Here is a 27575-nt window from a genome sequence, read left to right on the forward strand (position 1 = left end):
AAAAAACATGACAGAATGAATTTAGAAATCCAAAATGAACTATTTCAGTCTTTCTAAAAAATAAAAACAAAAAGTTTCTGAACCCAGAGGTGGGGTTCTTTCCCCCAAACCAGCAGGATGGGGTTCAGTCTCCAGAGTCTGCTGCTGCCCATGCTCTCCAACTGTTGTTCTGAGGAGGTTTTGGACGGGGCAAAATTCCAGGGTCCTGCCTGAAGAGGTAGATACTGTCAATCAACTGAAGTAGATTTATGAATCAGAACATGGACAAACCGCCGTTCCTCACATGTTCCTCACACGATGAAGAACCAACAATACAATCATCAAAACACTCTTCCATCAAAAGCAAAACCCCAATTAGGAAAAAAGGATTTAAGATGTTCTCCTTGGCAGCAATGGTATGTGTCAGACCAGAGAAGGATCAGCCCTCCGTTCAGATGATCCGGGGATCAGATGGAGCCTCAGAATGGAGAGCTCTGGTGTTTCCTTAAGCACAACGTTTGAGGCCATGATTTTTGTTCAAAAAGTTGTCAGATGACAAGAAGAGAAAGTGTTTCTCCAACTCAAGCTCTCTGCAAATACAGCCCCAGAGAAAGAAGTAAAACATTCTTGAATTTGACACATTTTCATTAAATTAGCAAAAACAAAAAAAAATCTGTTAAGAAAAATGCTCATACCAAGAATTCTTTTTTTTTTTTTAAACAACGTCCAGTTTCCTAACCTATGTGCTAAAAATAAATAGAAACTTTCTTAATAAGATTATCTTTTTTGCAAAACAGGAAGAAAGACCATTTCTCTTGACACGAGGGTCTTTGACTTTCATAAGGTTGAGTTTTTGCAGTAGAGGCTTCACTGCTGCTGGAGGGTGAAATGCCTGAGAAACAAAGTTCATCTGAGGAATGTTCAAATCCTCTCACACCCAGGTTTCAGAGAGACTAGTTGAGGTCAGGGGCCAAACCAAGACCAGGGGCAACCATACGGGTCAGAGGGAGCAAACGCCGTCCTGGCTCAGTCCCAATGAGGAGACGGAATAACCAGAATGTTCTCCTTCACTGCTTTACAGTTGACCCAGAAAAAAGGGCCTTTATAAATAATCCTGACAGGGAAACAACGGTTTTACTCCAAATCTTATGTAATAATGTGCTGTAGGACACACGCAGGATGTTTGATGTGTGAAGCAAGAGGATCCTTTCTCTGAAAGTGCTCACCTGGGTGTGTCTACAGGTGTGTGTGCTTTTATCAGATAAGATCTCTGTGTCATATGACTGGAGGCTGGATCAGGTGTTTCTTGGCAGTGCTTCTTTGTGAACCTGTCCAAACAAATACTCTTAAAACAGAAATAACATCTGGAGTGAAAACTATTTTCTTGTGTTAAAATTCTGTTCTCACGTTGAACATTCTGGGCCTTAAAACCAGACAGAATGGCAACACTACCATTTCTGAGCCACTTGACCAGTTTATTTGCAGCTTTTGGTTTAGTGCAGCTGCATTTTAACCCTGCAGACCAGGTACTTTAGGTTGGAGTTTGTTTCAGTGTCTTCTGCCTCTAAAGGTGCTGTCAGAGGCATCAGCTGTTGGCGCCTTCAGAGGTTCCTGCAGGAGAACCTCAGGCTGTACATGTTCATGCCAGCCCAACCTCATTTGCATGTTTCTGACTAATAGGAGTTTGCCTAACATCCAGTGCTCTTGGCGAACCTGCTGAGTCTTTGCACAGAGTGGCAAAGCTGCTTCAAATGGGTCGAACACGACCCAGTGGGTCACCTCAGCACCAGGCTCTGTTTTCCTACGACCCCACCCTTTGTGATGTACAAATGTACAAATGTGGGACAGTCTGTGCAAGTTCAAATACCAAGGTGTCCTACAGACACCTGTCACTCTAGAGACAACGCCCTGGCTGTAGAACTTTTTTTTTTTATCAAACAAAGCCACAAGGTTTTGTTACAATGAACAGCTTGAAGTTAAACTAAACCACAGAGAAGGTCTGCAGAGCCAGACTCAAAGACTCTGTTTGCTGGGCTGTTTCAGATTGAAGTGAATGGAGACTGCTGGTCGTCAGATCTGATCCTCAAAGACATGAGCGACTGGTTCACTTTTAACATGATTGTTACAGTTATCCCCCGGACACCTATTGATCAAACGACTTCAGCACACAAACAAATATGAAGTTTTTGTTTCTTAGCTGGAAAAAATTTAGACCTCAAGGGGTTAATTTTAAAAAAAAAATGTCTTTCAAAGCTTTTACAGCATCATATTACTTTTAGTATTTTTTGCGGGGTTTTTCGCTTGCTTTTGTTTGCTTTTAGACAATGCTTTAAGGTATACAATCTTGTATTACTGAGATTCACTGGTGTTCAGCAGATCTGGACGGGATGAAGGGTGTAGAACCTTCTCACCTGAGCTTTTGTGAGCGCTCAGATACATAGAACTTTATTTGTCACAAGTACAATGAAAGCATCTCCTTATATCTGCTGAAGTCAAGTCAATGCTGCAGCTGCAGAGCTAATGAAACGGATCATCTCCGTGAAAGTCTGCTGCGCAGCAAAAATCTGCTTCCACGCTGCCAAAACAAGCCCCGAGTAATAAATAAAAATTTCTTACAATTTCTTGAAATGAACTTTAACGAATCTGCGAAAGAGAAATTGATCTTACTAAGAATTCTAATTTTAAGAAAAAACTTTCAGTGACTGAGGTTTTCTTAAACTAAGACTATATTGCTATTAAAAATGTTCATAAGATTATATTTTGCAAGACAGAAAATAAGAATTTTTTTCTAGAAGTAAGGGTTCTTTTTACTTCCTTAAGATTCAGTTTTGACAGTCCACTTGGGTCATGGCTAAACTAGGAACACACAGGGACACCTGCTGGTCATGAAGTAGATTGCAGGTTTTCTTTTTTCCATTAATTGTTCAAACTCTCACAGATTGTGAGGATTTGTGCCTCAGTTATAATGACAACTGGCCGTTTAATACATCTTTAAATGTTTGAGCGCCATCTTCTCTCAGTCTTTTCCCTGCAAGGTTCCTGCTTGTTCCCATAATGGGGATCTGCCCCCCCATCCAGTCCCTCCTGGTTCTGCTGGAGGTTTCTTCCCGTTACAGGATGTTCTCCTCTCCACAGACACTTTTGCCCTCAGGATAACAACAAAACCCCTTCCATGCCATCTGTTGGTCAACTTCATCCAATATGTTAATTTGAACCATTTGATGACATTCCTTACTTTTGCTTTATTTTTTCATTTCTGTGACAACTTTGTATGTGAATTACTGATGTCTAAACTCAGGGACTTTTATTTGGAAAAGCGTTTTTCTTTGTTTGTTTGTCAGGACAAAGCCCGCTATGAAGCTATATAGCACCCATGCAGAAACACACACCTTCATATGTTTTCAACTTTTATTACATTTTTGTTTCACAGTCACCAAGTCACAAGGGATTTAACGATTCGGATTTCTGCAGCCATCCCAGTGAAACAGACCAGAGAAGCCTACAGTTCTCCTGCTGTCAGACACTGGAGGCAGGTCACTGAATGGTCTGCACTTGGGTTTTCTGAGAGGAGGACACCACCTGCCCATCGATGATCTCCTCCACAATGGTCCTCACCCTCTTCTCAATGTGGTGCTTTGGCTCTGGGGAGGACAGAGGCCATGAGCAGAGCAGCAAAAACCTTCAGAGTGCGATGACTCAACTGTATTCTTACCTTCCACCTCCTCCGTCACTCTGCAAATGATCACATCTCTGTGGAACAGTGGGCGCCATGTTAAAAATGTGTTCCTGCTGCAGATTCAACTAAGGCCCCATTAAAGAAAGCGGATGTCAGCTTGTTGTCCCACCTCTTTTTCTCTTGGTGTTCTCCCTCCAGCAGCCTCCGGTACTCAGCGATCTCCGCCTCCAGCTTCATCCTGAGCTGCAGCAGCATGCTGTACTTCACCTGCATCTGCTGAAGCGAGACCTTCAGCTCCTGCAGCTGCATCTCCAGTGAGTAGATGGTCTCCTGCTGCTGACTCAGCGTAATGCTGCAAAAAGAATTTGCTTCCTCCAGGTTCTCACGCAGGAGCTGAACCTGCAGGACAGGTGGGAAGAAAATGACAGTCGTCCTGTCGCAGCTGAGCAGTCAACCAGTTCAGCTCACAGCACGGCGAGAAGCGGAGAAGTTACTGAAGTTGCTCACCTCAGCACAGACGGACTCCCACTTTATCTCCAGACTCTGGTAGGTCCTCTTCAGTTCTGTCAGTTCGGTTTCAAATGTCTTCACTTCTGTTGTGCATGAAACAATCTCCTTCTGGAGACTTTCCATCTTTCCCAGAACAGAAACAAGTAAAACTGTCAGCGTTTGCTTTCTCATCTGTTTTCAAACTTCTGAGCTGTTGTTCTGGAGAACCTCACCTTGCAATGGTACCACGCCTCCAGCTCCAGCTTGTTCTTCTTCAGCACAGCTTCATAACTCACCCTGACCTTCTCCAGGACCTCGGTCAGATCCACTGAGTTTGCAGCATCCACCTCCACATTCACTGTGCTGGTTTGCCCCGCCTGCAGCTGATGCATCTCCTGAATACAAAATCAGGACAAGCTGCTGATTTCCATCCCAACGTCAGAATCTTTTCGGCTTTGAAGGGAATGGCTGCTCTCACCTCCGAGTGGTTCTTTTTCAGAGTCACTAATTCCTCCTGTAGGTTTTCTACGAATATCTCCAGGTCACTGATTCCGAGGGTCAGGCCGTCCCTGACCTTCCTGAGGCGGAACATGTCAGCGTCCACAGCTTTCTTCAGGCTGAGCTCCATTTCATACCTGCACAAAAGTTTCTGCCATCAATGCGATGAACTTTCAAGTTCGCTGTTGACACACGTTAGTTCAATACATCAAATGATGCGGAGAAGAGCTGGAGAGGAAACTTACTTCATTCTGAAGTCTTCTGCAGCCAGTCTGTGATTGTCCACCTGGAGGGTGAGGCTTTGGTTTACTGAGCATCTCCTTGAGATCTGCATAGAAAGGAAAAATCAGAGGTGTTGAGTGTGCAGGTGTGGCTTCAACATCTGCACCTGGAAGGATCAGAAAACATTCAAAAGCTTTTCATGCTTCATTTAACAGCGAAAGGAAATGTCGAATGAAGAAATATTATCAGTTTATGGACTTCACTTATAATAAATTAATGAAAGATTATTTTACTATTTTAGGAAATCATGTATAAATTTCAAATATATTCTCTAAACCAATTTTTTCTCTATAATATGTTACTTGTTGGTTCTTGGGTCCCATTTTATTGGGATAATCAAACTGGTTAAAACATGACAGGATTTTGAGTTTTGCCTATAAAAGAGTCGATGGATCCATCATCTAGCGGCTTTACTGTGCGCGCTCCCGCTCGTGCGCGGCCACCTGACTTTACCTCCACACGCAGGTCGTTGATCGTCTCAAAGTATCTGCTGAAGTTGTGAGGAGCGACTGTTTTCTTCAGGCAGAGCTCCCGGATGTTCAGCTCCAGCTTCCTGTTTTCCTCCTCCAGAGAGCGCACCTGCGCACAAACACACCTGTGCTCGCACCTCAGCAGACACCTGGTCAAGATGGGCGAGTGGCCTGAACGCATCTCACCTTCTCCAGATAGTTGGACAGGCGCATGTTGAGGTTCTGCATGGTGAGCTTCTCGCTGCAGTGCGCGGGCGTGTCCGCGTGTCCTGACCCCCAAGAGCCGGCGCAGGTGGACAGGGAGACGCGCGTGCCACAGCCTCCCGCTCCGCCGTGCACGCTTGGAGCGCGCATCCATCCGCGTAAGGGGCTGGCGTGGAACATGCTGCTCTGTGGTGGGGGGTCAGGAGTCTGTGGACTGACCTGCTTGGGGGGGATGCCCGGCTGCTTTATAGTGGGACGACAGGTGGGTGTGAACTGGGAGGACAAAAGAATCCAAACCCCCTGTGGGGGAGATGAGAGGACCTTTCAGAAGGTTGGACCTTCCAGTTTGGCAGCTGGACGCTGCAGCAGGTCAGTCCAGCTGGAGCGTCCAGCATTCCAGCAGCTCCTCCTTTCCATGGAACCTCATGCAGATGACAGCGGGGTCTCATTGAAGGCGTCAGCTGCTCTCACAACTCAGATTGGTGCATTTTTGCCCCCTGAAAAACAGCTTTAACCTGTTCAGGCTGAACCCAAATCATTTTTCTTCTTTGTTGCACTGAGATTGACGCCCCTGGTCATTGTCTGACAAAGGTCATGGTTCTTAAAATTCTTTATTTTATCTCAGAAAGATAACTTTTTTTCCCCACAACAATCTCACATCTAAGCTCTTTGCAGTTCAAGCTGCAGGATTCTTACACTAAAACCAACAGCTGCAACACTTCAACTCACTATAGGTATCAATCAGCAATATACATTGAAGATCACTTTAAATGTTGAAATTCTAAGATGTGTGTTTCTACTACAATCCCATTGAATCAGCTCACAGTGCTATTATTAGTCCTTTAAAACACAGTCAAAGGAACCAACATTTTTCTGTGACTAGATACAAGGAGACCGTGAGGAGGAACGACTAGCCACAAGGCCAAAAGAACCTAGGAACTTTATGTTTTCCTGGAAACAAGTAGGACTCCTGCAGACTGAGAGAACGTTTGTTTGGAAATCATGGACCTGCTGATCCTCATGATAGGATGCAGCTTCATATGTTAAGAAATAACTTTGAAATGTGTTTTAGCAGCAAACAAGGAGGAGACCTCTGGCTGCAGGGACTAAAACATTTTTCCTCTCTCAGAAGTTCAGGAACAGCAGAACAATCTGGAGGAAATGCGTGAACTCTGACACAGACGCTGTCTGATATAATGGTAAAAAGTCACCATGTACTGAAAGGAGGCAGAAAGTTGATGTATGTGAGGGTCAGAAGTCTTCAAAAAATGACTCCAGTGAGAAAAGGACTGGAGAACCAATGCCAGTGAGATACTGAAGGTCCAAGAACAACAAGCTGCTTTGTCTCAAGCAAATGTCGAGCTTTTGTTTTTGAGCTTTTGTTGAGCAAATAAAACTGGATCTGAAAGAAAGGCGGTACTGAGCAGACCCGCCTCAGATCCTGACTCATGAGGTTAATGTGGAGACACAGAACCTTAAATCACTCAGTTTTCTGTCTGACAGACCTTGTGCAGTTTTAAAGCATTCTCCTTATATTCGTTCAGAAAATCTCATTTTGATGAATGTTTTATTATTAAGAATCTTAGTTAAAAAGAGTTTATTTTAACTGAAGTTGAATTTTGCCAAATAAGAAGTTTATTTTGACAGAGCCATTAGTTTCCTGTTAAAAATCATCTGGCCTCTTCTTGGCTCTTCCTGCAGGCGTGTTAGTATACAGATTTGTTCTGTGGGTTTTGAACAAGAAAGTTTAAAAAATGCAGGCATGTTAGACCCTTTGTAAGAGTTCTGGGCCTAATCCATGGTCATTCACTATCATCATCACAGAAGCAATGCTGTAAGTTTTTCCAGTTACATGTAAGAATGTCAAGGAATTATAAAATATGATTTTATTGTTAGATTGTTATAGTTTGGTAACATTTATTTTGATCTTTAAAGACATGCATACAATAAGATAAAGCTTTGATAACTGCACACTGAAACATGTTGCGAAGTTATGGACTGAATGTACCTCGTAATGTTTGTTGCAGTTTTCACTGAACATTATTGAAGAATTGTGGAGGTAAACTGTGATTCTTACGACGACTCTGTCTTCATTCAACATGGTTTAACTTGGTGTTTAGTCAGCAGTTTGACACGCTGAACCAGAACATTACAAACCTGTTAAATTACTTGAAATAACTTGGATTTCTTGTTTCTGACCTCAAAATGATCTACAAACTAATTCATTCTGGGAATGCTGTGAAATCTGGAATTACATCATCTCCTTCCTTTGGTTCTCTTCCTCTCTTTGGTTCATGGAAGGTCTGTCTGTGTTTACACTGAGGTGAACCGCACCAAAGTTCATCCGCAAGAGAACAGAGACCCTCATTCTGCAGAAGATCAGATTTTTTTTTGTTTGGTCCAAACCAGATTTCAGGTGAGCTTTCACACCTGTAGAACCAAGAGGACTATCAGAGGAAACCAACTCTGGACCAGACCAGGACCAGAGTGGATCAGACTCGCTGGTGTGAAAGTTTTCACTGATTTCACAAAAGGGAAATCATCTCTGATGCTCTCTGTGTTTTCAGTAAAGTCATGCATAAAGGAGCCCCTTCCCTTGTAAAAAGCAGTAGCTGTGTTTGCTACTTTTTTGCCTTTTTTAAAAGGGCAACATCTTTCATCCCGGTTGAACACATCAGGCTCTGGGTAACCATAACCTGCAAGTCAGAGTAAAGAGAACTTTTGCATGTTCCTGCTGTAACACCATGCAGACTCTCAGCTGCTTTGGTCCATGCTGCCCTTTGAACCAGATACTCTTTTAAAGATGGTAGCATTTACAACCTGAAAGATGAAAGAAATGATCAAATTCAACAGGAAAGAGCAACACTGAACAGCACCTGAGGCACAGCCCTGTCTGCTCTTTGGTTGGTTGATCAGACTATAAACAGCAGGACCACCCAAAGGCTAAAGCATGGACAATGAGCTGAATGATTTTACGCTTCATAAAATCATGGTGTCTGAACAGCTTCTGAACAACAAGTCTATATCTTAACGTGGGAAAATTGGGTCTGTGGGTTTGGTTGTTCACAACCATGTGTGTATGGAGAGTGTGCTTTCCCAGTAGTTATAACACCCACTTTGTTCCACCTTAAAAAGAGGACCCACCTCCCCAGTCTGCCAATCCAGAGGTTCTGTCCCTGACTGCCACCCAACGTTGCAGAAATTGTCAGCCAAGACAGTCCAACAGCATCCAGACACTTGAGGTACTTGAGGTGGACTTGATCCATCCCTGGTATCTTTCCACAGAGGAGCTCTTCATTTTCCGCGTTGACTTTAGCACAGGTGATGCACAGTCCCACTCCACAGTCTCCATGCTCTGCTTCTTCAACAGGAAGCATGTTGATGAGCTCTTCAGCTTGACTGTCTCCCTTATCTCCAGTGTCCACACCAGGTTTGGGAATTGCCACCACGACAGGCACCAGAGACCTTATACAACCACAGTCCAACCAGCAGAAGAGAGAATAGAGGTGGAGAACATGGTCAACTCTGCCTCAATGTCCCCAGCCTCCCACAGTACCTGTTTGAAGGTCTCCCGGATGAGGGAGGCTCAGCCAGACATTCTCACTAAACCCTCACAGTACTTTTGGGTTTGTTAAGTCTTTCTGGCCTACTCCCGCAGCAGTAGATCCAACTCACCACCAGGTAGTCATCTGTGAACGGGTCTGCCTCTCTCTTTACGGGAGTGTCCAAGACACACGATTGAAGGTTACCTGAAACGACCACAAGGTGAATCATCGACCTGTTGCGTAGGGTGTGCTAGTGTCACGTGCACTGATGGACACCTTTGTGTTCAAACATGATTTTTTTTTATGGACAAACCAAAATGAGCATAGGAGTCCAACAACAAAACATTGCTCAGGTTCAGATCAGTGACACCACTCCTTACAATCATGCCCCTCCTGGTACCACTGTGGAAACTGAAGTCTCCCAGGAGGACAATGAACCCCCCATTGGGGCACTTTCCAACACCCCCTCTAAGAGACATCAGAAGGCCAGGTAACTTAACTGCTGTTTGGGCTGTAGGCTGAAACCACAGTAAGGGACCTGTCCCCCACCGAAGGTGCAGGGATTTGACCCTTTCATCCACTGGCATGAACTCCAACACTTGGGGGGCTAAGCTGGAGTCTCATGGCTCTGCCCACACCAGCCCGCTGCCTCTCACTATGTGCAGTTCCAAAACGGAGGAAAGTCCAACTCTTCTTGCGGAACTGAGTTTCAGAGCCCAGGAAGTGCATGGAGGTGAGCCCGACTATATCTAGCTGGTACCTCTTGACGTCCTTCACAAGCTCCAAGTCACAAAAGGTAGATTCCATAAGCTGAGGTTGGGCTGCTGAGGCACCTGCCTTCAAAAGCCATCCAAGGAGCTATCCTGCAGGAGATGGACCCACAGGGTGTTTTGACAGTTTATAATGGGTTAGTTCTTAGTAACTTTACTTTGTGCAGTATTTTGGTAAGGGTTAGTGTATAAACGCGTTAATAAAGGCTGAATGGATGAAGGAGTGTCAATTTTACAAATCCGTCACAGATTTTTGTGTTGGTATTTTAATGTGATGTTCATTTGTTGTTTTTAATTGTTTCATGTAATCCTAAGTAGCAGGCTGTTGGTTTGAGCTGCATGTCTGTCCCAATGTGTGGTCTCTAACATCTGTGGATAAACAAATGCAAAAGCGCACAATGATGAAGTTGGTCTTTGGTTCACAGCTGACATTTGTGCGGAAATGTAAAAGGATAAGCTGTGTATCACTTCAAATCTGGTGCACACGAAAGGCTGCTGCAGGGAAACCGCATGAAACAGTCCAGAGAGAACAAAGAATCAATGACACAGTCACTTCTGTGTGAAAATGAAACCTTTTCTCTGTAAAAACTACTCCACTTATGATCTTTAAAAGATTAAATCAAATATTTCTTTAGTTTTGAATTTGAGTTAGCTTTTAAACACTTCTAAAAATCCTAGCATTGAAGACATACTTCAAAGTAATATTACTCAAGTACAAAGAAAAAGTGTCCATCCAAATAATTAATCAAAAACAAGTAAACTGTGTTGAAAAACTATCATGGACCTGTAAAGCATTTGTAAAGTGTAAAACATAGATTAAGACAAATGCAGAAAAATAATTCATAAACTCATAAACTTGTTAAAACACAACAGATTTTTCATTAAGGTAGAAGACGCTTGTTTACAGATACAATAGACTACATTTAATCTCTTTTAGAAGATAGAACTCCATCTTTTATTTTAGAGATAAACAAAAGCGACCCCCCCCGCCACACTTCTGATAAGCATCCCTCAGAAAAAGTCACAAATGTTGCACACAAAAAATATCAGAAACAAAAAAAACCTTTAGCTAAATATGGGTCTTTGATCATAGATCTTCTCCAAAAACAATCGACTGCAATACAACTACTTTTAGAAGAGTTTTTTAGCGATATTGATCTAAGTAAATGTGACAGTGATAGTAACTCAATGCTGCTCGCCCATTGGTCAGGTTCCTGTGAGAACAGAATGTGATTCAGACAAACAGTCTGAGATCTAATCTGAGCATTCACCTGTGAGAAATGCTCTGCAGCCGCCCTCAGAAAGCATATGTGTGTGTCTGGGGGGGGTAACAGGTAGAACAGGAACACTCCCTCCATTATATGCACTGCTTTCAGACTAGAGTGTGGGCGTGTCTCCAAATTGCACGCTTGTCAAACATTTGCTTTTATCTCTTTGACGTCCTACGATTAGACGGGAAATCTTCACAGGTTTGAGCTTCTGTCCATCTGCAGACACCAAGACTCTTCTGCTGTCAAAGACCTGCAGGCTTCATGGTTTTTACAGCAACATGTCATCCCTGTTCATTTCAAGCTTTTTTTTAAAAAGAGCAAACAAATCAGAACAGAAGTAAGAATGAGGCAGTTTCATTTCAAGAGCTGCTGAAAGTTAAGGGGAAAAAACAGAAAAAGGAGAAGGAAGAGGAGATCTGTGATGAAGAGGGTGAAGCAAGGAAAAAACAAGGAGAAAGCAACAAAAACAAAAGCAGGTTTTCATATGCGAGAACAAATCTACACGAAGCCAACCACACTATAAGATCACGAAAATTCAAAATCTGAATCCATAAAATTAACAAAAAAAAAGAAAAATAGCAAAAAGAAGGGTGGCGTTTCAAAAAAAATGTTACATTTAAAAAATGAAAAATTGTTGCCTTGTAAAGTACAAAAAATAATCTTCATAAGAATGAAGTAGAAAAGTCTGATTTAGCTATTATTAAGTTTCAATTTAACCCTTGTGCTATCCTAGGCACGTTAACATTGGGAGTTGGGTCATCTAGACCCACTATACAGTGCTCTGAACCTTTTTTCTTCAATGATTTGTGATCTTCACTGGTGTCCATGGATTACATGAAATCTTTCCACCTTTATCCACCTTTGTCATGGTAGGGAGAACACGTCAATGTAAGGGTGGGGTCATCTAAGATAGCACAAGGGTTACAGTCCTATTAGCTGTCACACACATTTGACCCATCCCCTGAGGAAGCGGTGAGCTGCAGACATATTGGGACCCATTTGGTAGTTCAAAGCCCCCCACACCCCATTCCAAACCTTAATGCTGAGTGTCAAGAAGGGAGGCATTGAATCCCATTTTTAGTCTTTGGTACGACTCGAGCGTGGTTTTGAGCTCACAACCTTCTAGTCTCAGGCCGGACACTCTACCACAAGGCCACTGAGCGAGCCTGTATTTCATTCATGTATTCAGTCATGCAGGTGATGTTTGAACTTTTTCATATGTAAGAATGAAGTAATGAATCAGTCAACAATCAAAATCTCAGTAGAAATGTTTCTTCTGATTTAATGCTGGTTACTGAAATCCTGCAAACTGCTTATGTTTAATGTAACAGTTGTGTGTGCTAAAGTTCTGAAGAACTTCATGTTCTGTTTTTTTCTGTTGCATGAGAAACATCCGAGCCCGTCAGCGGAAGCTCAAGAAAATCAGTACTGCGTGTAAATTACTGTCCAATATTGAACTAAAAGGGGTGAAAGGCGTCATCTGGAAAGTACCATTCACGCTGTGAGAGGAGGAGGAGGAGGAGGAGGAGGTGAACCGCTTCAGCTCACACAGACTCACACAGGAACATCACACCTGATTGTTAAAGTCCAAGTCAATCCAGATCTTTCCAATGAACATCAATGCCAAAAACAAGCAGATCTGACGGTTGAACCACAGACAGAACACAACAGACACAACACTTCTCAGAGAATTGTCTTGTTTTCTTCTTAAGCAGATGTTTTCATAAACCTGACCTGAAGGATATTTTATTGAAGGTGTTTCTCTTTACCCTCCAGCTCTCATCACCTCCTTTGTGTTGGAAAATTGGATTTCTTTTGTAAACACATCGAGTAGTTTTACGGTTGCTGCAGCAAAAAGTAGATTTATAGGCTTTTCTGCACTTACAACTGTAGTGTTTACTTTGCACACTTCCTTTCCCAGCATGCATCTCCAGATCAATCCGATACTCTGTTATCAGTCAGGCAGAGCTTTAAAAGCCGTCCGCTCTGGAGCAGCAGACCATCATCTTCTCTCTGCGGTTAGGCAGCCATGTCAGGGAAAACTGCTCTTCTCTTTGCCCTCCTGGTGGTTCTGCTGGTCTCCAGCTCGGCCTCCCCGGCTAAGGCAGACGGGGGGACCGGGGCCCTGGCTCACAAAGGGGCGGAGCCAACCGGCAGGATGAGGGTAGCCACCCGAGAGCGGAGGCGGGCGCACCTGACAGAGGATGAACGGGAAATGATGACCAAGCAGATCGTGCAGGCCCTGTCAGGTACGTGCAGCAGGTCTGAGCTTCTCCGTCAGATTCATCACAGTTTCCTTCACAAACCAGTTCTGATGGTTGAAAAAATCTAGCAGAACTGGTGTCTCAAAAGAGAGAAAAATGGACCTTCATGGGTCATTCTTTCAAAACTGAACCTTGAGCAGAGGTAGACATAAGGGGGAAGGAGTGTTTGGGAACCCATCTGCTGAGTTCTGGAGCGCTGTTGTCTGTGTGGTTCATGTAGGACTGGTCTGTTCGCAGAGGTGATGAACTCTGACTGCATGTCGGATCGGGACTACCGGGGCTGGCTGGACTTTGGGAGGAGGGACGCAGAATGAGGCCACCGGCGACGACCTTGTGGGTCCATTTTTGATCGGACTGTACAGAAACTGAATGCTTGCAGCCTTTCAGAATAAAAGTTTGACAGCAGTCTGGACTCTGTGTGCTGACTGAGAGAAGACTCACACTCTGAGCTGCACTGAAGAGCTTTATTCACAGGTGCTACAGTTTACACTCACAGCTCTCAGACTACAGCAGAGGTGTGTGTGGGGGGGTGGGGGCTGGAGTCGGTTTCCCTTTAAATCCACAGTATCCTATGCCTTTTTCCTACAGCCGAGTGTTCGGAAAGACGGCATGACGTCTAAAAACTGTTTTCAAACAGAACACCGCAGACAAATGACATGCGATTTCAAACACAGACGCAGGTTTGCGCGCAGTCTTCTGCCGGCCGCAGGGCAGAGGACTGCTTTGGGTTTTTTTTGGTAGGGGTGGGGGTCATTTCCCTGTGACCCAAGCCAGTTTAAGTGCAGGTGGAGGGGACTCACCCAAGTTTTGGGGTCCCAGAAACCAAAAGGATGGTCATATGGCTCTGAAAACTAAAAGCAACAAGAGTCTCGACTTTTTTTAAAAGCAGCAATGTGAAAACGGTAAAAGCACGTCCACAACACAAAGTATTAAAGGATGATCGGGGGGGTATGTCCAGAGAAGCACCATCATCAGCACTCCTGTGGGGCTCTGACACAGACTGACTGTGGGGGTCCTGCAGGGGGGGGGGGGGGGGGGGGGGGGGGGGTTTACACTTTGGGAGGATGCTGCTCCCTCCCTCCTCCCCATCGATTCATCATCCCCCACGCTGCCACTCTGTGCAGCCCAAGGTTCTGGAGCTTCTCCACCAAGTTCAGGCTAAAAGAGTTCCCTCCCCCCTTGTCCTCCACGGTGGGCCGTGCGGCCCGCGGTTCGTGGCGCCAGTCGCTGAGTGGATGCGGGGAGGCTGAGATGCCACGCTGCTTCAAAAGCTGCAGGAGTCCCAGGGGGGGGGCAGCCGGCGGGTAGGAGGGGCTCACGTGTTCACGGTTCCAAAGAGACGGCAGGCTGAGAGAGCGAAGCCTGAAACACAAACCAGTGATGAAAAAGTGGACAAAAAAAAACAACAAACATGGAAACTTAGTGAGAAACACTAAAGATCAAAAAAAAACATGCATCATTGTTTCAGTATAAAAAATACATCGCAAAAATAAAAAATACGTGACAAAGTAAAAAAACAAAATACAGCAACAGAAATAATACATATTTTACTAAAAGAATAAAAAAATTGGATTCCTTCATGAGTACAAATATTTTACATTTATTAAAAAGAGAGTCGCTTCCTTAAAACTTTGGAAAAAAAATGAATACAAATAAATAGTAAAGAAGTCCATCAAAACACAGGAGATCAGGGAGGAAACTGATGAACATGAAGCAACATCCAGATCCAAAGTGAGCAGGATGAAGGGTTCTGCAGGAAGCCTCCTGGTGACCCGTTTGAGAACCCGTCAGTCTATGGCAGAGAAACATCACCCGTTCTTCAGGTACAGGTTGGGACTGAAAACTCTCTGCCTCTCGTGCAGCATCGCTTTGAGATGTTTGAGATGCATGCAACAGAGTTTCACAACGTTCCCATCAACATGGAATCTTTGTGGAAGATTAAAGTTAAAGTCCCACTCTGTCACACACCTATCACACACCTAGGTGTGTGCTGAGTGTCAAGCAGGGAGCCACTGGGTCCTATTTTTAGAGTCTTTGGTATGACACGGCCTGGATTTGAACCTGCCAGTCACAGAGCGGACACTCTACCACAAGGCCACTGAGCCAGTTTAGATGTTAATGGGGTAAGGAATCTGTCAAGAAGGAAAGTATTTACGTTTGGCATGTCTGTATTTAATACGACTTTCCACCAAGATGAGGTGGAAAACAGTTGATAAAGGACTAGCGGATCTACCACTCTGTTTATTAGGCGTTTAAAAAACTGCTGCATGTCTGTCAAAATTGGTTGATATTAAAGAGGGTAACGAAACAAAAAGAGCTGAGCTAAACACTCGGAGCTAAAGTAGGCTTACTGGCAGCCGACTGTTTCGGCAGTAAGAATCCGTATAGGATCAGAATAACCAAATTCTTTCTTTTCTTTCTTTCTTGTCGGTGGACGAGCCTACTTTAGCTAATTAGCTTTCTGATTTTGTTTTTTTTTCTCATATTTTCATAACCCACGATATTCTTTTTGGGGTTATGGTACTGCCAAAGCCTGTCCCAGCTACTGTTGGGCTAAGCTGAGATACATCGGCCTGCCCCGCCTGTCCTGGGAATAAACTGTCCCCGCCCCCCACTTCAATCCCCGCCCCCCGCTTCACATTGCAGCAGCAGATTTTCTTAGAAATCTTGATATAAAGTGAAGAAAGACACGAATAAAATCCTTCAAGGAGACATGCAGCTCTTACCGGGTGGAGAAGGAGGGAATGAGGGGGGAGCGTTTGTGGGCAGCTATGGCATGAGGGGGGAGGTTATGAGGAAGACCCAATGGAGAGACTGTGAGGATGATGAAGGGAGAGACAGAAGGATGAGGATGGGCTCTAAAAAGGTCAAAGTCATGGTTGATCTGCAGAACATGAAGCCCCTGAAGGGGGGGCATCTGCATGCACGGACAGCTGACCCACCCGCAGCACGCGCTCCGTCCAGCTCCGGTTCGTCCTCCTCCAGGTCATTCAGGCTGTACACGTGCTGGACGTCCACCTCAAGCTCCTTGAAGTCTTTAGTCAGGACACCCGGCCGCGGGTGCAGGATGCCCCCCAGGTTTGGTTTAGCCAGCTGCTGCCAGTGGTGTAGAGTCACCGAGCCTGATGATGGAGGAGAGGACTGTGTGTTCACTGCTGCTGAAGGTTCACGGAGAGAGGGCACGACCTTTCATCTGCACACACGCACACACACACAAACACACACATACACACCCCTTACCTTCCAGTGGTTTAACAATCTGCAGTCGGTCGGGCAAGTAGGACCTGGATCCTCCAGAGGAGCCGCAGGAGTGCTGAGAGCTGCCGTTGGAGTAGTTGGTGCCTGTGGAGGCTGCTGGACTTGAGGCCAGGCTGTCGTTGGGGGTAAGGAAGCCGCTGGAGCCGTCCCCTCCCCCACAGTCTGTCGCTAGGGCGTGCAGCTTCCGCTCCCGCTCCACGTCGAAAAAAGGCCGGTCGGACGCGTGGTTCTGCTGGCGGGCGGAAAGGCTGCGCAGCGCCGCCTCCAGGTCCTGACCTCCCGGGGTGCCTGGCTGACCCAAACGCTTTGGCCCACTAGCACTAAGGCAGAGAGGATGCTGGTTTCAGATCCACGATAAGGCCTCAGACAAACCTCCAGGAAGAAGTGACCGTGGGCTCACCTGCTGTCCTCCTTAGCAGCCTGAGCAGAGCCGGCCTTGTCCTCCAGTGTGGGGCTGACGTTGTCTGAGCCGTAGTAGCTGGTTCTGGGGGTGCTGGTGCGGCTGCAGGAGGCAGACGGGGGGCTGGAGCCCGGCAGAAACGGCGAGTGGCACCGAGACCGAGGCCTCCCGGCCTTGTTGGCCATCTTTACCGTTTCAAAGACACGCCACGGGTGGTTCCTGCCAGAGGAAGAACAGGTTCAGGTTCTTTCTGCTCCAAGGAATCAACCCTTTGGACAAAAACGCCTGAAGTTTTCAACTGTGATCCAACTGCTGCTGATCCAACAACCGCATCTTCACAGAGCCAGCATGAAGAGCAGAAGCAGAGAAGCAAGTCAGTTAGGACCTTAAAGCGCCTCCTAGCCAAGTTCTCCTCTGGGAATGGCAGTTATGGGTTAAAACCTGGGACTTAAAAATAAAAACATAAATAAAAAGCCTAAATCTGGTAGATCTGGAGGAAATCTGTTCCATTATCATGCTTTATTTCACTATAAACGAGCAGATTCCATAAACTTCAAAGGTTGAACGTTTTTTCTAATTTTGCTTTTCCAGAGGAAGCCACAAGGAGGCGCTCCTGTACCTGGATGCTGTCCGGCTGCAGACCGGAGGTGGCTGCACTGAGAAAAGCTCTTCATTCAGTCACAGGGAACATGCTAACACCGTACTATGTCAACACCAGGCTGGGGGGGGGTTGGCGGAGGTGCTGCAGGGAGAGCTCCAAACTGAGAGACTCAGATTCTTTTTGACAAAGATCCAGAGTTTGGAGAGAGATGTGGCAGCCGTTCAAAGGGAAAAACACTTCAGGACAGAGAAGAAGAACAGGCTTTAAGATGGGATTCATCATCCTAGAGTCAAAGTCACAAACCAGGGAAGGAAAGAAGAAAATCTCCAACAAGAACTGCAGAAAAAATTTAAGCTGCAGGAGGAGGCGTTAAGGAGAAGGGAAAAGAGGATTCACAGCCTCAAGAAGAAGCTGTTTGCTCTCAGAAAGGATCATCAGCAGATGAGTAAAACCAGGGGGAATCTAGACAGCGAGAGACAGTGGAAGCAAGAATATGAAGCCCAGGAGCTGGAGCTCAGAGAGGACAAGGCTGAAAGGAAGGTATCAGGTGTGTTATTTACATTCCAGGAGCTTCAGCACAAAGGAAGGTATCTGTGTCGTCTCCTCCTGTCAGAACATCTGGACATTTATCTTCCCTTTGTCTTCAGTGAGACCACAGATGAGAGCCAAACCTCCACAGAATCCCTTTTACACCAACACAATCCAGATTACTAATGACTTCAAAAGTAATTCCCTAAATTATAATGAAACTGTTTCTTAGATTACTGGTAGTAAAATGGATTTAAGGTTTCCTCGATGAGAATCGATATTTTAAGAATCCAAATTCTGCATAAACTTTTCTTTGGTTCCCACAGCAGATTTGTTGCATCTTTTCATTATTGCAAGTAAAGCAAAGGTCCCTCAATCGCATGATCATTTTTTCCTAAGAGATCGTTTTTCTGCATTACCGTTTTCTTTCTTTTTTTTTGATGGGAGGTGAAGAGGGAGGAGGGGGCTAGCCCAATGACTGATTGGCTTTTGGTCTGAAGACCAAAAGAAAACGTCCAGAATCAGGGTAGATGCTTTAGGTGAGGTGTAACGTCTGGGTTCTTCATCAGGTTAAAGGGTCTGAAGCTGGTGGTTCTGGCTCTTCTTCCTCAGGGGACAGAGGAACTCATCAGTGTTCTGGAGGCACTTCCTAAGAAACCTTCTAAAAGCATTTCTGTGTTTGGCTTTTCTTCAATTTAATTGTTTACTATTTTTATTGACAATTTCCACATGTAACTTCTCTCATGAGACATTTGTTTCCTCTTTGATTTTACATCATTTGTGGAAGGAATGTGAAACCTGGACGGTTTTGGAAAGCTGTTTGTCTTCTTAGTCCCCCCCCCACAAACTGAAGCTTGTTTTTATCACAGGTGAAGCGTCGTCTTCCATCGTCATCCAAAGAGTGACCTTAAAGAGAAGCAAACCTTACAGCTCTTCTGCCTCAGAGTTGCTGTTGTTGCTTTCCCCCTGTCTTTTTTTTTTTTTTTTTTGGGGGGGGGGCTTGTTTGCACCAAAGCTTGTCAGATTTAGCCTCACCTGTACTCTGAAGGGACGGGGGTGTCCAGGCCTTTGCGGAAGGTGCCCTCTATCTCTGCTGCCAAAGAGTCCATGGGGAGGACAGAGGCCAGCGCCGTGTACCGCTGCACCGTGCTGTTGGGCAGACTCTTGTTTCGCAGGTTCTTAATGTCCTCTCGTGCCTCGTGGAGCATGTCCTCACACTCTGAGTATTTGTCCTGCAAGTCCTTGAGCTGCAGGCAGGGGGAGACAAACACTTGAGTTCAGAGCAAAGTCTAATGACCAGACAAAATGAAAGAAACACAGTTTAAAACTCTGATTTGTTCCATGTCTCCAAACAGAGATATCCTCTATCAGTCTGCAGGATTCCTGCTGTTCTTAAGAGTTTTTTTTAACTAAAATTCAACCATCTTTGTGTCTCCAGTGCAATCATTCAGCTTCATTAGAATAATTTGAAAATAGTTGGATTACAACAATTGAAATTGAATTCATTTTTACAAGATTAGGATGTTTTTCGTTCATTCTTTGTCTGAGAGCGTTTACATAAATGTTGCTGTTTAGAACCAAACAGAACCCTCACCTCTGACCGCAGTTTGGCCTGGCCCTCTCTGCAGATGCTCAGCTGTTGGCTCAGATCTTCATTCTCATGGGAAAGCTGCAGGGAAAACGCAAGAATCCATTGTTTCAGGAATTTACCTCACGCAACCCTTAAAAAAATGAAAAGCATAAGAGCAGAAGCTTTAAATGAATGTGTGGGAGATGCGACCACAGACGTTCACACTCTGTCCATCCCAAAGCAAATACCCCGTCTCTCTGATATGCTGTTGGACCTTTGATGACAGCATACGTTCATTATTGCATTGTCTCTAAAAAGGTTGCAACATCATGTTTAGTCCACAGCTGCATTCCTTCATCGGAGCATCTTGAAGACTCTCAGCGGTCCCGATCTCCTGGTACCACCTCCTTCTTTGGGATCACAACGTTGCTGAACTGATACCTCACCAGCTGCAGCGCCTGCAGATCGTAGCTCTGGCCCCCAAACAGGGTTGTATGGAAAAAACTCGGCATGATGGGGGCAACGCCTGTCTTCTAATCCTGATGGATCACTTCAGATAAACGTTTCTGACGTGATATGACGTTTCTCAGCGGATTGTCTTCACTGAACCTCGTCTCCAGGCTGCACAGCTGATCAGACTCCTCCCCCCTCGGCTGCTCAAAATGACCTTCTGTCACTGTGAACCACATCTTCACTGATCTTTTCAAAGAAGATCATTTCTCAGCATCCCTGCAGCTTTTACAGATGACTCGGTTTTAAATTTCAGCCCTCGTGAAATGTTCTCTCTGTGCTCTCTAATCTGAATCTTCTGACATGTTCATCTGCTCAGGAACGGAGAAGCTGAACCAGCTACGATTAAAAACTAGGTAGCAGCTCGCGTCTATTCCTCCCTCTTTCTACATAAAGTGACTTTTGGGGATGATCTGAGAATTTCAACAAAAGGATGATGATGTAAGAGTGTCAGAGCCCCCCTACCCCCTCACCCCTTTGCAGCGGGCCTGCAGGTCAACCATCTGAGCGAGCAGAGAGCTGATCTCCTCCTGCTGCCGCAGAGAGTCCTCCACCTTTCGAGCCAGCTCCTCTGAGAGATCCACCACCTGCTTGTTGGCAGACGCTGGAATGCACAAGTCCCATAAATACGTCGCGCTGCGTTCAGGTTCAGTCTCACACAAAAATGTCTGCACTTACAGAGCTCCTCCACGCAAACCATCATCAGCTCCTGCTCCTGCTCCTCGTAGCTCGTGGTTTCAGTGCAGAGCTCGTTGGCCTGCAGGAACATCAAGGTCAGCCCTCAAACAAAAACTCCAACACTGCAATGAAAAAGGCTTCTACAAAGAAAGCACCTCCTCTCTGAGCTTGTGGTTCTCCTCCTCCAGAGTCTTGAGTTTCTTCTGCAGGAAGTCGTAGTGGATGAAACTGCTGAGAGATCCACTCGATTCGTTCCTTTTGATTCTGCATCAAAGACACAAATCAAACAGTAAATGAACAGAATTCTTACATTTAATAGCACTGATTAAACTTTTTAATTGATACATGTAGAGTATACTTGGCTTAGGGGTTTAAGTTAAAGGGAATGGAAATAAATCATCATCTGTGATACCACAGACAGCTGAATCTGCTCCAGTTTGATTAAACAGCAAAAGAAACTTAGCAGCTGAAATAAATACAAAAAAACAGTAAGTTTCTAACAAAATGAAGAATAAACTTCAGAAGCGACACAGCCAAACAGACTGGAGGAAATTAAAGCTGCCAAGTCAAATAATAGAATCTAAAAGTAGCCCCGGGTTGTTGGAAAATATATTAAAATGCTAAAAAGATGCCACAAGACATGATAACTACGCCTGAAAAATGGAGAATTTTCTGAATAAATATTTGAAAAAGAATAAAATAACTCAAAAAGCAAAAAAGACATTTCTGACAAGGCTCAAAATATATCAAATGTCTTAAAAAGTTTATTAAAAAATAGCTAAAAGTTGTTTTAACGATGAATTGACTGCTAAAATAATCTGAATGATGAATTCTTAGATGTAATAGAGCACAAAATGTTTGAATAATGTTCAATTGTTTCATTAATTTTCTGGGCAAAACAACAAAAAAAGAACAGTTTTTAAAAACTGAGAAGTTTAAGGAAAATTCAAAAACGGGCAGGAATCTCCTACAAGAACATCAGAACGGTTAAAACAAGCTGAAGAATCAGAGCAGGAACGTCTGGAACTGCCGGTACATGGATTTCCTAAACTCTGCAGCAGAATCTTCGAGGACATTGGAGCAAAAGCTCAGGGGCGGAGCTCGTACTCAAAGGAGCTCCTGACCTTCAGGATCACTAAAGCTTCATGAGCCTTTCTACATTCTAGTACTTTTTTTTCTTTACATTTCTTGATTTAGTCATTTAGTTGACCTGAAAATGTGGTTTATGTGCAACTTAATTTCAGTGTGAATGGCACTAGTTTTCTTTATCTGTGTGTTTTGGTCCCTTGGGGGTCTTTTGGGGGTGAAAATCTGTTTCTTTCCCTGGTTTGGGGAGGGGTCCTCTACTTAATGAAGCAGTTTGAGCTACAGAAACGCATGTGGTGCTGCGTGTGCTCACGGTGAGTGTGCCTGAGCGCTCTCCAGCTCCTCCGTGCTGGCGTAGAACTGCAGGAGGTCGTCCCGCATGGAGAGCTCGTGGCGAAGTTGTGCGATCTGCAAAACAGACGCGGATCAGAAAAGCGGGCTTTGGCCGACGGTCATTCTGCTTTTTCATCTCTCTTACCTCTTCTTTCGCCACCTCCAGCTGCTCGTCCAGCATTTCATTTCGTGCCGTCAGCTCTTGATTCTGCTTCAGGAGTGACTGACCGATCCGAGCAGCAAGCTCCAGATCTCGCTCTTTCTGCATCATCAGGAAAAGAGACGTGAGACTGTTGTCTTCTACAGCAAGCTGGGGGTGTGTGTGTGACCTCTCACCTCCTCCAGCAGGTGGGTGACCGCTTTGATGTCATGGTACGTCTTGGTGACCTGCCCCACTCTATCGGAGCACAGCACTGGGGGAGGGGGGGATAGACAGGGCAGAAAGGATGAATGAAGTGACGGGGAAGGAAACGATAAGCAGGCTGCTAATTGGCTTGGATATTTTTGACAGATCTCTTCTTCTAATCCTTTTCATCCCAAACAGCTGCTGAACCAGCGCCCACAGCTCGGATGTAAACACAGCAGAGTCGCTATTGACAGTCTAATCATACCTGAGAGCTCAGACTGCTGAAGCTGGTCTCTGAAGACCAGGAACTACAAGAACCAGAGCTGATGCTGTTCCTAAAACTTTCAAGGTTTTTGTTTGAAGCTCCATTTTTTGAAGAGAATGAGTACCAGCTAAAAAGTTATGAGAAAAGCCTACTAATAACAACAGCATGAGCTGCAAAACCTAAATGACGGTAAATGAATTGAGCTCATTTGTTGGTTAAAAAAATTTAAAAAACAGCAGGAGAAGCTGCTGAAACTTCTCTGTTAGATTTTTTTAAAATCAATAAAGGGTTAAGAGAGATAATAAAGTGAATGTTTTGCAAAAAATATCTCAAAAACAACTAAAGATGGTCTTAAAAGACATTTAAAAATGGTAAAGAGATGTGCTTTAATATGCTGTTCAGAAGCAGAAGAGTCTTTGTCAGCGTCCCACATCTCCAGCATCTTCTCAAAGTCCACCTGCTGCACCTCGGAAGTCCTGCTTCTGTCGTAGAGAAGTCCCTCCTCTTTCTGCTGAGGGACCAAAAGGATCCTGATCCTCTTAGCCTGATCCCTTTTAGCCCAGATAAGACACTAGCCAAGACCTCGTTCTTCTGGACACCAGAATGGCTCAGAGGGGGGCCAGACTTTGTTTCCATATGCTTTGTTTGTGTCTGCCTAAAGGTTTCCGTGGTGAAAAGGGTCAGAGTATTTCCGTTCAGTCAGTTGCTAAAGATAATGACATGTCAGACTGCTTTGGACCCTCTCCTCACTCATAAACCCAAAGTCACATGAAGGAGCTCATCCAGAAAACCACCTCCACAGTTTTTAGCAGATCTAAAAAAACTGAAAATTTCAGTAAAGATTTCAGGATGAGTGGCAGAAAAACTGGTCTGAGAGACAATATCGCCTCCTTTTATCATATTTTTATTTATACAAACTTGGATAACGTTTATTTTCTTGTTGGTTGAGGCTCAGAATGAAAGACATTTTTAATGCCAGCTGCAGGCATCTGAACTGAAGAACTTCCTGCTCTTTACTTTCTGTTATTTCCTGGACGGAGATCCTTCAGATCAGATCAGATCTGTAGGGATCAACTCTGCCTGCTTAAAAATTGGTTCCAAGAGCTCACATCATTAATGTCTAAATCAAGAAGCCCTGACAGACGGTGTTTAGAGTTTAACAAGATAACTGATCTGAAAGGCATGAAAGGTCTGAAAGAGCCTGAACGGGTCTGAAATGATCCAAAACAGTCTGAGATGGTCTGAGATGTTCTGAAAGACCCTGAACGGGTCTGAAACAGTCTGAGATGGTATAAAATGCATGAAAGAGCCAGAAAGGGTCTGAAATGATTTAAAACTGTCTGAGACAGTCTGAAGTGGTCTGAAAGAGTTTGAAAGTGTGTGAAATGGTCTGAAAGATCCTGAAAGAGTTTGAAAAAGTCTAAAATTGTCTGAGACCAAAAAGATCTGAAATAGTCTGGGACTCTCGGATAAGATCATCCACTTAAAGTCAGGCAAAATTTTAAAAAGCTCTGTACACTGTACAACCGGAAGAAGCTCTGTTTACCACTGAAAGTCACGTGGTACTACAACAAAAAACTACCCAAAGATGGCATATGCATAATCAATAGGGATGAACCAGAGGAGTTCCTCCTAAATGATGCAGTTTGCTGATCTGCTCAACGGTCCAGCCACACCAGTTCTATAAATTACACGACAGTAATCAGATGCTGCTCATCAGTCCTCAGAGTGTCTGCAGGTTTACGGAGCTAAAACCAGAAGGTCTGTTGGCAGAGTCACACACACCGAGAGGCAGTTCAGGTAGTGAGGGAAAAACACCTGAGCACCTCCACCACCAAAGTGAAGGCCCCCCCCCCCCCCCCCCCCCCCCCCCCCCCATAGGAGAAGCCTGCTCTGCAGAGATCAGGAAGTTTCAGGGTCTGGCTGAAGATAAATCTTGGCAGGAACTGTGAACTCTTAACCTACAGCTCCTCTGTGGATTAACCTCTCAGACTTATGACGTCTGTTTTTGGTGGCCCCACCTGGAGCATGACAAGCTGTTAGGTGGGGGTGTCGTCTAAGATATTTAGAAAAACATTCTGAAAAGAGACTTTTCAGCTGAGTTTCTCTACACAGCAGTCACATTCCCACAGGAAGACTCCTGAAAGCTGGAGCTGTGATCTCCTTCATCATCTGGATGCAGATGTGACGATTGTTCTGGATTCTAACTGACCTGAAGCAAATGATGGTTTCTCACATGGACTTTAAATTCCACTTGAAATACATCAGAATCACAACAGTTTATGAAAAAAGTCAAAAATGTTGTTTTCCTGATTTTAAATATTTCTGATGAAGCCTGAAGACGAAGCAGAGACGGTAGGAACTGCGCAGAGCTGCGTGGAGCTGCGCAGGTGGTTAGACTCTGTGACCTTCAACCACAATCAACCTGAACACCTTGAAACTGGAAGACAGACAGAAGCCTTAACGTACACAGGTGCACCCCCCTCTCAGTGAGTCTTCAGAATGCCCGCTGCACGCCCCCCATCACACATACCGCTGCATCTCACCTTGGGTCACCTCCCTGCAAAGGTTGTCCTTGTTGTTGTTGTTATTATTGCTGTTTTTGTTATTGAGACATTTCGCCTCGTCCACAGTTTCTTCAGCAAAACTGGAGATGCTCCTCTCATCCTCGTCCTCCTCAGACGCCGAGGAGCTCCACACCTCCATCCTGACTCCAGAGAAAGGCACCCCGTTTGAATTGGGGGGGTGGGAGGCGGTCTGCGGATGCTACGGAGAGCCGGCGCTGCAGGAATGCAGCATGTTTCTGCTGAAGCAGCCTGTGCTGGTCTGCGTGTGTGCGTCACTGTCTGACATATAATCCCTCCATCTGTCGTCACGCCCGCCTCCCTTCACCTGGCCACGCTGGACTACCGGGTAAGAAAAGCAGGAGGAGGAGGAGGAGGAAGGTGAAGAAGGAAGCCACGTGTTAACCCAGAGATCCAAAAGCCAGTTTGATTTTCTGGTCGCTGGGAGATGATGGAAATGTCCCTGTAAGTGCAGACATCAGTCAGAGTGGGATGCAGCTGAACAGGAGGCTGCAGAAAGCCCCCTCCACCCCCCTGCGAAGGCTAAAAGATGGTATGCTCCACTAATGTGTTGGGCTGCTCCACAAGCAACAGACGCAGGAGGTTCCAACACTGCAGACAGAGCTGATGGAGGCTTCCAGTTCACACAGAACCCTCCAGCAGCCTGAATGATTCACACCAAAGCAACCAGCCGTCCTCCCTACTCACTGATTTGACAGCCGTCTTTTTATTAAATAGCACAGTCTGGAGGAAAAAAGATATTTTTTTAAAAGGTTCAAACAGTTTGAATGTTTGCTCTTTCAGCAGGAATACAGATGCAGGAGAGTCTTCCTATCAAATATTTAACATCCTCATGAATTTTTCGGCAGGCCAAAGACGCCAGACACAACTTTCCCATCTGTAGGGTCTCCTTTCACCGTTTCGCATTTTCTGCTCCTGAAGGACAGAGCCGCTCGTCGGTGAGCGGCGTGGATGAAGTCCGAATGCTCTGGTTTGTGATTTAACCTGAGATGTGAGGTCCACAAGTTTGGATCCAAAAGAAACAGAAATGATATTCTTTGTTTGGTTACATTTGTTTATTCCTGATGTATTTTACTCTAAAAAGTGGAGAAATAAAGGATAACGACATGGATCACACATTTTCCCATGTTAAAGAAGTAACTTCCAGTTTATTCAGGGCTTTGGTGATTTCACTTCATGACATCCGGACGACCTTTGTTCTAAGGAGCCGCTGTGCCGTCACGGCGAAGCCCGCGGACCTTCAGATTAACCTGCTCAGGACTCCAGCACACAAAAGGCTAATTGGCTTGATGACATCTGACATCATTGTCTTACAAAAGAGGCTTTTGTGTGGCTGTCTGTTGGGGGGGGCTCCAAATTAAAGTTATAAATAAAAGGAGGAACTTCCTGTCTGCCTTTGACAACACTAGAAATGAATTCTGTTAATCTGAAAGACGTCAACGTGTGTTATCACAGGGTTCTGCACCATGTTGGAACAACAAACCATGAGGGATGAAAAAATAAAGACCTTCCTGTTTAGAGATGAAGAAGACCACCAAGAAAAACCCTGCATAGAGGACAGGACGAAAAAGCTCCAGCAAAATCGTTTTAGTTGCAGGAATTTTCTCTTTTTTAAGTTCAGGTTCAGATGATCTTCTGAACAGCAGAGTCTCCACAGTTTAATCATCAACTCCAACACTTCAGTCATTCCATTGTGATAAAAAAGACACACGAGGAGCATCTTCTGCTGCAGGAAACGCACATGAAAGTCCAACACAAGTCTGCAACACAAGACAACTTCTACCTGTAACCAACAGGGTTTTTGCACTTCTGTGCTTATTTGCAGCCCCTCCTTCTGTAACCGTGAAGGCTTTTTTCCCCACATTCTGTCCTTTGACTCCATTAAACGTTTCTCTTGAGTCTTTCAAATCCCACAAGTCAACAGAAACATATTAACATATTACTTTTTTCAATAAATGAGCTCATTT

The 27575-nt window shown here is 44.8% G+C and overlaps 2 protein-coding genes and 1 long non-coding RNA gene across 7 annotated transcripts in view; 1 reads left to right on the plus strand and 2 right to left on the minus strand.

The window, feature by feature from the left end:
* Positions 1-3373: 3373 nt before the first annotated feature.
* On the minus strand, positions 3374-6016 carry LOC101159418 (keratin, type I cytoskeletal 19). The gene is made up of 9 exons (XM_004066179.5): positions 5581-6016; positions 5378-5503; positions 4888-4970; positions 4623-4779; positions 4378-4539; positions 4163-4288; positions 3825-4054; positions 3692-3729; positions 3374-3620 (listed from the first exon to the last, which is right to left on the minus strand). Exons 1-9 carry the CDS (start codon positions 5776-5778, stop codon positions 3514-3516), a joined length of 1227 nt encoding a protein of 408 aa, XP_004066227.3. The 5' UTR covers positions 5779-6016; the 3' UTR covers positions 3374-3513.
* Positions 6017-13173: 7157 nt separating this feature from the next.
* LOC144984514 (uncharacterized) lies at positions 13174-13853 on the plus strand. Its single transcript, XR_013648267.1, has 2 exons — positions 13174-13433; positions 13686-13853. It is a non-coding gene; the product is annotated as an uncharacterized LOC144984514 (long non-coding RNA).
* A 45-nt stretch (positions 13854-13898) lies between these two features.
* LOC144981298 (trafficking kinesin-binding protein 1-like) overlaps positions 13899-27575 on the minus strand; it is a 37307-nt gene continuing 23630 nt past the window's right edge. For 3 of the 5 annotated variants that reach the window (XM_078932585.1, XM_078932521.1, XM_078932554.1), the window contains exons 4-16: positions 22749-22825; positions 22558-22674; positions 22393-22487; positions 21149-21257; positions 20994-21072; positions 20789-20919; positions 19830-19904; positions 19271-19482; positions 17107-17325; positions 16689-17026; positions 16391-16570; positions 16175-16262; positions 13899-14810 (exon numbers count right to left, since the gene is read on the minus strand). In XM_078932585.1, the coding sequence (XP_078788711.1) occupies positions 14498-14810; positions 16175-16262; positions 16391-16570; positions 16689-17026; positions 17107-17325; positions 19271-19482; positions 19830-19904; positions 20789-20919; positions 20994-21072; positions 21149-21257; positions 22393-22487; positions 22558-22593 (1875 nt within the window). In that variant the 5' untranslated portion in view covers positions 22594-22674; positions 22749-22825 and the 3' untranslated portion in view covers positions 13899-14497. Of the gene's footprint in view, positions 14811-16174; positions 16263-16390; positions 16571-16688; positions 17027-17106; positions 17326-19270; positions 19483-19829; positions 19905-20788; positions 20920-20993; positions 21073-21148; positions 21258-22392; positions 22488-22557; positions 22675-22748; positions 22826-25569; positions 26051-27575 lie in introns of all 5 variants that reach the window. The other 2 variants (XM_078932515.1, XM_078932618.1) reach the window with 2 other exon arrangements.

This window comes from Oryzias latipes, chromosome 1 (genome assembly GCF_053564925.1).
Source record: "Oryzias latipes strain Hd-rR chromosome 1, Olatipes_Hd-rR_3.1".
NCBI lineage: Eukaryota > Metazoa > Chordata > Actinopteri > Beloniformes > Adrianichthyidae > Oryzias > Oryzias latipes.